The 11,423-nt window shown below is 38.8% G+C and overlaps 1 protein-coding gene across 1 annotated transcript in view; it reads right to left on the bottom strand.

The window, feature by feature from the left end:
- Window positions 1-1,314: 1,314 nt before the first annotated feature.
- Window positions 1,315-11,423, bottom strand: part of ST6GAL2 (ST6 beta-galactosamide alpha-2,6-sialyltranferase 2) — a 23,334-nt gene continuing 13,225 nt past the window's right edge. The window contains 1 exon segment of the mRNA XM_010081326.1: window positions 1,315-1,583. Coding sequence (XP_010079628.1) covers window positions 1,315-1,583 — 269 coding nt within the window.

Below are 11,423 nucleotides of genomic sequence, written 5' to 3'. Positions count from 1 at the left end.
CTGCTGAACTAACCCAAAGAGAAAGGGTACAGTTCTGTGAAAAAAAACCCCAAAACATTAACCTCCTGCAACTCAGAAAATCTGCAACTCCAGTCTTGCCATCAAAAATAATGCTTTAAATATGTTAGCAACCAGGCAGATTTTTAGAAGTGCCTTAGAGAATATTCTCATTGTGTGTTATGAAGGAAAATATCAAATTATCTCCATATCCAATCTGTAGTCAGGCTTTTTGCAGGCATTACAGCTTCTCTGGGGTATAGTCTTTCAAAGGTTAAATAAAAAATGCTGATTTCCTCTTCTTTTGTCAGAAAACTCCCTATGCTTTCCTACCAGCAGTAACTTGTGAACAAGGGATTTTGATTGGGATCCCAATGAAATACATAACAAACTATGTCAGTAATCCTGAATGCTATCTTTGCTGCAGAAAGGTGAGCTCCCTCTACACTTGCTTTTGGTGCGACGTGTGAACGCTGCACAGCCTCCCTTGGCTTTCTTTGGCTCCTCTTTATCTGCGCAGACCTGGGGAAGGCATAATTGCCATCTCACTTACAACCTCTTGGTAGGCCTCCCAGGGAGAGTTTTTTTCCTGAATGGGTTATGAATATGTTTGTTGCTCTCTAAAGAAAGGAGACATTTGTCCTTTCCTTCTGCCTATGCAGTCAGTGTGAGAGTGGGGGTCTGGCATCAGAAGTACATCCAGTAGTTTTAACTGGTTTAGTTGTGTATACAGCCATCTCCATCTGCACTGACTCCATAGCCACCATAAGGTCCCCTGTACAGTTGGAGGCCTGTCACTGAGCCTGCGTATGAGTGGGAGTTAAAGTCTACCCTAGGCAATGGCTGCACAGCTCAGAGTAGTGATTACTTCATTCTTGGAGAGTGTGAAAATCCCATGGAGCCATGAGAAATGCTGCATTGTTCAACTGGCCGCTCTGTACTGAACAATAGAGGCTGTTTCACAATGCCAGGTTTGACAGTTAAATAAGTTCATTAAAAAAAGTTACAGTCTAGCATATGTGGCATAAGAGACCACCAACAAATTCTGACAGTCACACCCACAACAATACATTATATTTCTGCCTAAGTATGTCCTTTGCACCTTTCATGAGCTAAGTCTTCTGGTTTTGTTTAAGTATTTGCAAAGCAGTAATAAATACTCAGGCTCAGAAAAGACATATTTCTCATGCCTTCTACTTAATTAAAATTTATAGACTCAAGACTAGATTGGTCTAAGATACATTTTTCAAGTATTCTCTTCTTGTTTATAGTACAACAGTAGTACCTTATTGCACATTGTTTCTGAAGGACTCTCTTCTACAAGTGTGGGAAATTATTTCGTTCAGGGCACTTCACAGCTTTGAACCCTGGCAAAATGACTTTCCCCTTCCGATACAGATCATCCTGCAAACCTTTGTTCATCCTCTGCACCAACAGCTTCTCATAGAGCAATGGGTGGTAGGCCCCTAAGGTACAAGCTGCATCGTAGTAGAGTTCATGGTAGTGACACAGGTCGGTCTGTCGCACTGAAGGGATGTATTCGTACACGTGCACTTCGTTACACATGGACATCATGATGAGGATACCTGGAGCAGAAAGTGAAAAAAAAAGTGAACCACAGATTTCACGTTTCTCACTGAAATTTTATTTCCTGCTTTACTCTGCTGTTGCGCACCTCAAGTGCTACTCCTGTGAAATCATTAGGTGAAGTAATAGTTCCTTTTATTAGAGCAGCTTTCACTTGTCCCAGATACATAAAGATTACAATCCCTGTGGAGTCAATGGGGCAGGACAACAATCATAAGGAAAGAGTAAAAAGCCTATAAAGGGCTTGCATCAGCCACCTTGAGTGAGAAGACTGCTCTCTTACCTCCCCGCATTTACACTATCCTGTCTACAAAACATCCCACATAAGAATCAGGGACCTAATGCAGCAGCATGCTAATTTTTTTGAGTTAACTGACCAATTTTCTTGGTTTTCTCGTATATTATCAATTCTTGACACTATTTAGCAAGACAGACCGGGCCTTTACTTTCACTTGCAGAGTACAGAACATACATATACACACAGAGCAGTTGTCTAGTGTTTTTAAGGAGCTCTTCTTGGTATTTTTACCACTTCAACAGCTGAACTCTGACGTGCATGTACAGGGGATATAAAAAATTTCAGGTATAGCCATTCTATCCTCCTCTGTGCTTTTGGATATCTCTGTCTTGCAAATATTTGCAAATATATTTATATATATTCTAATCTTCAAGGCTATGATGAATCTGACTGATTTCCCTTTTGTTTTTTGTACACCATGGCAAGGGGGAACAAGAGTAGAAAAATGGGCCAGTATCACCCATTTTCTTCCCTTGACAACTTTTGGATGGTTCATTCAGATTATTGGCAATATTAGGGCATCAATGTACTCCTTGAAACATCTCCACTTTATTACAATGTTGGTCTTCGTTAGTGTCAAACTGAACAAATTCCATGTCTTCCATCCACTTGCTTCTCTCTAGGCAGGAAGATGTGACCAAGAAAGTAGCCTAAATACATGCAGAAGGGCATTTAAAGAAACATCAGCCATGTAGTGGCGGCACAAAATCCCACAGCTTCTAATAATTTAGTGAAGAACCTCAAGGAGAGAGGCTGAGGAAGGTGAATTCCTTATTAGAGCAGTGTTGTAACAAGGAAGAGCCCCTCACCACCTCCTGCTCAGCAAGGAGGAATCCACAAAATGCCAACCCCTTTTTTCCTGACACATGTCAATGGTAGGCTATCATCAGCACTGTCAACAGTGGCTAAGAAAGGACACACCAAAGTTAATTTCCTGTTTAAAGCCAGGCAAAGGTTCGCTTTGACCATATGTGCAGTCCCAAGATGCTGCTACTCTCCTTATTCCATGCTTGTTTCACACGGCCGTGTGAAAGGAAAATGATGAAGTAAACCTTGGACACCATTTGTTTTTAAAGATTTCACTTAAAAAGTAAAAATATATAGAAGATGTATTGAAGCACTTGTTGCACTACTGGTATCCCTATCCATTGAATATGACTGTCAGCTCTCAGAGGAGACAGCTGTATAATTCTGCTCACTTTGCACACACAAATCAGAACTGATGTAATTGTTTTTCTCTGTACAACAGCTTTGGAATCATAAAGCATCAAAGGTGTTTTGGGTAGATCCCACAAGTGAAATGAATTAACATAAAAAATTATTGTGTTTCATTAATTAAGCAAAGCCATTTTCTGAAGTTTAGTTTGCAGTTTGGGAACACAGAGATTTCAATGGCTTACTAATGAAAAGAACCTTATGTTCTCCCTGCTGTGGATCATTAGATTATCAAAATGATTTTTTCCCTGCCTGATGTGTGAAGTAACTGAAAACCAATTACTTGTGTGATTAAATCTTCTTTTATCATAAATGAAAGATTCTGAAAATGTTTTAGATTGTTCTACAGCTTCACACTCTGTGGAGTCTATGGTCTTAGAAAAGCTAAGCATATCAATTTCAAAGGAACAGTCCACAAATTTAAATGAACTTTAGCCTTAAGCAGCAAGAAACACAGATTCACAGTGAAAAAATATTTAATCCTTATTTGATAAAAAAGTACAAGCTTAATAAACCATGTTTTCTTCCCTGCAAGCTGTTACAGAGATGCTCTGAATTGCCTAGCAACTACGTCTAGAATTGTTTGTTTGTTGTTTCAGTTTTACAAATGCTTTCGTCAGCTTTTCCACTGCCAACCTCCTTCCTCCACTGATGGAGAGCCCACCTGCCACTCCAAGGTAACCGTTATCCAGCTGAATCAGAGAATGGATGGTGGAAATGTGTGCAATAACAAACCACGTCCAGAAACAGACAGTAAAATGACTTCTCTCCTGCACCCAGAGCCATGCCTGGAGCCAGTTTCAAAAGATGCACCATCAATGTCTTAGGAAAATTAGCTCTGACGGAAAGTACAAGCCTTAACCAGAGTGTGTTTCATTTCACTGCCACATTACCCAGCTAACCTTAATAAAAAAAGTTGCCGTTTGTGGGATAGGAAAACTGCCAAGAAAAAGGCTGGGACTCAAGGTTGGGACTCTCTTATAATTTCCTTAATAACAGTAAAGATGGCCACATCACTGCAGTTACAGTTCAATAATGGAAAAATTTAAGCAATATCATTGATCTTCCCATAAATTAGTTAATGGAGCACTTAGAAGTGGTGGAGTTTTAGTTCTTAGTGATCTGTGGATCAATGTCCTCTAGAATCAATCTAAAAGGCACACTGGGCTATCTAGTTTAGCTCTTGCCTTTCTTACCTTGTTCCATCCAGTCCATGTCTTGGGATTTCAGATTAGTTTGCTCATAAATTACCATAGTTTCTGACAGTCCACTGAAGTTTTTGCTCATGCGGGACAATGATGTTTTGAGGCAGGAAAGATGGTGACTTGACAAGCTAGTTGCTGAGTGGCAATTTACAGCACAGCTTTGTGTTGAAGTCTAGAGTCAACAAACTGAAAGATGAGCTAAGACAATGAGTAGAGAAGACCACACGCAGAGATGTCTCTGGGCTACACAGGCCTGTGTCCTGGTGGGAATGGGAGTACTCCTGAGCCTTCCAGACCTGGTGCACAGTTCAGATGCCCAAACCATACTCTGGGGAGAAACGGTTAGTGCCGCTTTTTCTCCTTTAGCACCTCTAACATCACAGTTCACCAGCCAGAGACCAACAGTGCAGTACAAGCAGCACTTCCATCCCAACCACGTATATGCGAGATCCCAGGGCATGCAGGATTACACACTCCGTCTACATGAACCTGAGGAGGAAGAGGAAGGTCCCTCCGCTTAGCTGTCACAGCCCCCAAACTCTCCCTTGGAATGATCTGCTCCTGCTGTTTCATTCAAAAACAGAAGGTGGGATAGCACTATACTAAAGACAGAAGGGAGGGAAGGCCAAAAAAAAAAAAAAAAAAGAAAGGCTCTTTTGAAAAGAAGCTGGTTTCTTTGTATGAAGAGAGTCCTTGCTAAAACGGAATAAATGGAATAAATGGGTTCAGCTCTGTCTTGTGCCTTAGAGGATGTGAACCCCCCTCCACAGGGGACAGCCCTAGTGTTGTAGAGCTGTTACTGAAATCTAAGTTCACAAAAGACATGAATCAACAAGTCTTGAAAAGAACAGCAGCAGTTTAAACCATGAGGACATTTACAACAGCCTGCGTACTAGGATATATTAAGTTTTTGTTCTCTTTACTTTCTAATGCCATGTCTGGCTTGTTTTTCTTAAGTCCCTAAAACAGGGCTGCCATCAGAGTTCCCCAGGCTATGGGTCTCATGTTCTAGCCCATGTTTTCTAGTACCACTCTAACCCAGTTTCTCTCTTTGCTTGGTGTTAACAACACTGCAGTGAGTTACTGGCATCTGTAACCAGCAGGTATAAGTGAGACAAACTGTCTGTATTTTAATTCTACCTCACAACTCAGTTTCCCCATCTTCCCTTCTTTCACCCAGTTACCTTCACTGATCTTTTAATTTTTTTGAAATTACTAATAGCTTTTCAGCACATGATACGCAAAATATTTTTTACATTAGGTTTGAACTTTTATGTTTTGGATGCAACACAAGGATAAAGAAGAGGTAGCTGACTGCTTGCTGACTTGACCTTCCTCCTGTTAACCTGTTTTGCATGCCAGTCTGCTTTGTGAAGTCCTACCTTGCTTCCCATTTGTTATCTCTACACATCTCTTTCTGTATTATCTCTTCCTAGGTCTCTCTTCTGCAGCTGAATCTCTTTGCATTTCCTCCAAAACATATTAACCTGTAGTTTCCAAGTTTACTTCCTTTCCCTATATTGCCTGCAGAGTACATGCCTACTACTTATTTATTTCATCCGAGTTCTTTTCACATCTCTGCCTGATTCAGTATCATCTGCAAGTTTGTTTCCCATCTCAGCACTCCTCTATGATCATCAGCATCACTATGAATGAAAACTAAATTGTTTGATAGTGTGTAGGGTGAAGAATTTCCATATGCTGTACTTCAATATTTGGCTTTACAGTCCTTAAGTTAGTTTTCAATCAACGCACAATTACTACATATAAAAGAGGACAGACTGGCTTACACACGACCTAAGGAGACATTAATGAGTACGATGAGATAGTCTGAGCAGAATTAATGTCACTGAGATTTTCATGCCCATCTCTGACCTAGCTGGTTGTTAAAGCACTCTTTATAGACAATGCAGGAGACAGGCATTTCTAGGAAATTAATCAGTTTTATTATAACATATTATTATTAAAATATGTTTTCTTTAGGATGGGATGAATTGTCCCCTCTAAGTGTTGTTCCTCTCCAGTGACTAGGCAGAAACTGAAAATAAGAGTCTGGCTCTTGCTGTCAAGCACCTTTGCCTCCACTCACCTACGTCCGAAGCTTTTGGCACTTCATGAAAAAAATAACATAATTGGCTTTTCCAGGAGCACTGTGAGAAGAAATTAAAACAAGGTGTGATTCATCTGACCAAATGTGCCCACTGGTGCGGTTACCCCCACCTGAGATAGGTATCACAGGCTCGTTTGCTGCCAGAAGTAGAAAGTGGGCACTTTTAGGAAGCAGTGTACGTCTATCCATCCCAGAGCAGACATTTAAAAATTCAAGTCATGCCCCAGAAGTTCCTGTTTCTTTCTGTTGACAGTATGGGAAGCCTGAATACGATTACCTGTACTGCTTGAGTTCTACCTGCACTCTTAGTACCGGCTGAAAATTTCACATGTAGAGAGGAACACAGGTCTCATAGCTGTATTTAAGAGGTGCCTATTTTTCACTCTAATAAGTCTGAAGCTGACTAACCCAAATACAGACATGTGAAGTTAGGTGGCATGAGTCCTGCTCTCTGACTGACCTAGGCATGGACCGTAAACAGAAGTCAATCTTACGTGCAAGGATTAAGCTGAGAGATGACTTTTTTTATACTCATAAGGATTAAGGTACGGGAACAAGAGTGAAAACAGAGAATTACAACGCATTTGGGGAAGGCCAGAGGACATGCACAACTTACGAAAAGTAAAGCCTGAAAGGGAAAGCCTAGAGACTATCTATAGCATGCAAACATCAAAAAAGGGTGAAGTACTCCTTAGAATGAATGCTGAGAGAAGTCCATGGGGCACAATGTAAAGTCTGCTTTTCATCAGTGGGCCCTAAAAAAAGCTCAGTAAAAACTAGCATAACTAAATTAATTGGATTAATCTAGTTGTGGCAGTATTACTATCGCGCCTAGGGAATTTGGTCAAGAACCTGTTAAGCTCCAGTAGAAACCAGCAGAAGTACTGACTGAGTGACGCCACTGCTGTGAGGTCTGTGGAGGGGTCTGGAGGGATCTGTGCGGGCAGTCCAGAGTCACCTCAAAGCAGGGACAACTTCGAAGTTAGATCAGGTTGCTCGGGGTCCTGTCCAGCCCAGTACTGAGTATATCTCCAAGGATGGAAACGGAGCTGTTGAATCTTTTCAGAAGTTTACCGAAGCATGCAAAAATGATACTGTAGGCCTGACCTGAAACCAGCAAGCAGGTGTGGAAATGACCATCAGACCTGGTCTCTTCCAGATCTGATGCTCAAAGCTTAAATAACCAATCTAAATTTCACAGTAAGGAAAAAGTCACGGTATCTGGCATTATTTTGGCTTTGCTCAGCATGATTGGTGCAACCATACATTCAAAATCACAACTGAAGATATTTCTGTATAGGCTACTTAACTCTAATACACTTGCTGGATTTTCAGAAGTTCTATTTGGATTACACCTGTCACAATGGAAATGCAAAATAATCCTGCCTGTGCACAGAAAAGCTGTTTTATAGTAAATCATGCACAGGTGTGCTTTATGACTCTTTTATAGTTGAGTGGCAATGTTCCTGAATACTGCATTGGGCAAAAAAAAAGGACTGTGAGCATAGGATATTCTTTTAAAAATATTTTAAAATATATTACTCCAAAGAAATGATGTGGCTGTCAGAGAAGCAGCCAACCTGCAAGTTGTTATAACAGCACAATACCAGATGCTAATAAAGTATTATGTATTTCAAAATATTATGTATTAGTATTTAAAAATCCTTAAAAAGATGTGTTACTTTTTTTTCCTATTTGGCGGATATCTATGGTGTTGGGAAGTGTTAGTTTAAACTCAGTCCATTTGGCACAAATAAACTCCTGAGCTTTTACAATCTGCGATGAAAACATTTAAACCAGAATTAAATTAAGATTAAATTACTTGCATGGATGGTTTATACAAATGAACATATACTATGGATTCTAATCAAAAGGAGAAAATGTTTTTCTATTTCTTCTTGGCAATTTTAATGACTCAAGAGGTTTTGAATTTCCAACATGCATCTTTTGTACAGTACCATCAGGCTTTGTGGTTAGCACACTAATTTAAAAAGAATGGTCTCTGGTTTACAAATAAATAAAATATGGTTTAATATACCTGAATACAACAGATGCTGTATGAAAGCATCTAGAATAATAAGTGCAATTTAAACATTCAGCAAGAACTCAGCATCATTTTAACAAAACGTTAAGAAATGCTGAAAACATTTAAATACACATAATCTGATTATTATACTCATAATGTGTCTCATTTCACACACACCGCAAATTTAGTTACAGAAAAGAACTTAGCTAGACACACTAGTAAGTTTATGTTTGATAATCTGTGCACTTGAAAGCATTACAAATAAACATAAGGCATTTAGAATGTATAGTTTTCCATATGTTAGTAGTAGTCTCTCTCGATTGGATTTCAGGTACCACAGGAAAATCTGTCACTCCTTGAAACTGGGCCAAATGTGCTTCAGTTACTCTTTGGAACATATAGTAAAATAGTTCTGTTTTTTTCAAAATACTATGTTTCTAAAAAAAAGAGTTCTTTTGCTGCTGTTTAGTTCATGAACTACGACAAATACTAACCACAAGAAAACCAAATATTTATCAAGGAATTTAATTGTCAACAAATGGCCCTGTGCCTAAGCTTAATAAATTGTGTAATACTTGTAATCTTTGATGTACAGATACTTGCATTATATAGTAGGACTAGAAAATGACATATTTATCACTTAATGCTGAATGCAAAAAGCCGTACATTAATCACAATAACATAGTCTGTAATATGAGTGTAGACTGGAAAATACTGACCAGTAATATCATATAATTTTAAATGTATTATTCAAATTTGAGTGATACACTAGAATAGTAAAGATTTTTTTACATGATTTGGGGTGCTGTAAGGGGTGAGTTTGCTCTTTTTTCTCTGTATTTGAGGAAGTAGGAGATGCTCAAATTTCAGAGTGCTTTTTATTAGAATAAGAAGAAATTAGAGCTTATGTATTTGGAAGTATTACTTATTTGTGTGATAATACTTGAATAAAACTGAGCTGGAAAGAGTAAGCACTGTTCTGTTTCTTCACCAACTGCTGGCAAACAGCTGAGTAAGTAACAGTAATAAAGGAAATTCTTAGTATGTCGAATTGTTTCTTTCAGTTCATGCAAGTGTAATTTTTCTAAGCAGAGCTGGAGATCAGCTGCATTCTTCTATTCAGTGTGCTCTCTGAAACCATTTTAAATTTAAACACAATGATCTGCTAATGTTGCAGTGTAATGATAGTCTTGCTTGTACTATTGTCTCGATGCATGCAAATGAAGATTAAAATAATGTTATCAACCATTAATGACGCATAACTGTTAAATCTGTAATGTCAACTGTAAAGCCTCAAACAAGCCTTTCTTTCTCCCAACAATAAAGTAATCTGGGCTTGGTTACCATTTTGCGTTTGGTGGTTCATGTCTTATGCTAAAAGCTACAACACATAGCAAAGACTCCCGCCTACACAGACAACCTAAAATGTAAAAACCTACACAGACCATGTTTTGATTTCGGATTTAAAAAAAAAAAAATACAATACCACAGTCAGAGCTTTCAACTAGCTTTTTAAAAATACAAAAGCTGATGGTTGTATAAGGGTATAGAAATGTGAATTTCAAGTAAAACCACCTCAGGAGAGGTAAGCTAACAAAGTGTACCAATGGACTATGTTAAGCAGAAATTCATGGCAAATTCAGTTAGTAAACACAGGATAGGAGCAAAATCTTCATAGAAAATCCTGTATATAATCTAGTCATTATTAAAAAGCCCCAACCTTTCTGAATGCTAATGTACCATCCCATCCAATGTGCACTGAATGCTGCTCTTGAAAAACTCAAGGAAGCAGTTTTAGTCTTGGTTTCCAGATGACAAAAATGTAAGGTTAGAACTAGGTTGTTTACGTAGACTACCAAGGAGGGTTTTCTTACAGCAGAATGCTAAAAATAGAGACTGCTGGTTTATACGCTGTCAGCCTCAATTAAAAACTGAGCTTTGATATGTTCAGAAAGAGGGGAGGAAGACTGATTTCAAATTTCACAGTGAGAAATGTATTAATAGGAAATGAACAGGTAATACTTATTTCTGCTGCCAAAAGATAGAGAAAATCCTTCCCTTATAACAGTGAAGTTTTCTCAATTGTCAATTTAGGATTTGCCAGTGGAGTCCAAATCCAAGATTTGGTGGTTGGATGCATACATTTCTTCTGAGAAAAGCTGAGTAGATCAAAATCCAAGACGAGATGTAAACACATCAATACTCATTTAGCAAACCAATTTTCAGCCAAATGTGAACCAACAAATTTAACTGCAAAAAGCCACCATGGCAATTGCCTAATGCTAATGCAAAATTATTAGAATACTGTTCAGGGTTTTGTTTAAAAGCATGAAGGTGGCAGCTGCAAAAATGATGCAAAAATATGCAAGAATGGGTTCTCAAAGCTCATCTAAGGATTAGTTTAGGGAGACAAAGAGTAAATAATTTATAATGAGAAGTGACTTTAGCTAAGATACGACATGACATACAGCAAAAGTTACAAGCCAGGGAAAGCCACATCAGTGTCCCAGAAAACAAGCCAATAAAAGGTTTGTTTTACTCTGGTGAAACTTTCCCCACTAAAACAAAAACAAAACCAAAAAATCTCTGTGTTTTCTTGGTCATTATTCATAGCCTTTGGGATGGATACACTAGAAAATACCACACTAAAGGATGTCTTGTCTATGCCAAGTTAATCCTTCCTAGACATGCTATACCCCCAAAAGTAACCCCTAACAAATGGGATGCAATTTGACAGACAATGAGTTCAGCCTACTTTCAAAGATGTCCTGAAACTACATCTGTCACCAGGTTGGGCAGAAAACAGTGTTCAAGTAATAACAGATTTAGCAGAAAAGACTGCGATCAGATATGGGTCTGCATGTAGCACTGTTAAGGTGCAGCCTGGCACTGGTGACGGATGGGCCGCCGTGAACTGACACCCTGTTTAGAAGAAAAGCAAAGACAGGAACATCTACAGGTTAGAACCTGATGGAGAGGAGTGAA

This window comes from Pterocles gutturalis, unplaced genomic scaffold, assembly GCF_000699245.1.
Source record: "Pterocles gutturalis isolate BGI_N339 unplaced genomic scaffold, ASM69924v1 scaffold19344, whole genome shotgun sequence".
Classification (NCBI taxonomy): domain Eukaryota; kingdom Metazoa; phylum Chordata; class Aves; order Pterocliformes; family Pteroclidae; genus Pterocles; species Pterocles gutturalis.
Note: the sequence above shows the minus strand (reverse complement) of the source record. Positions and strands in the feature narration are given on the sequence as shown.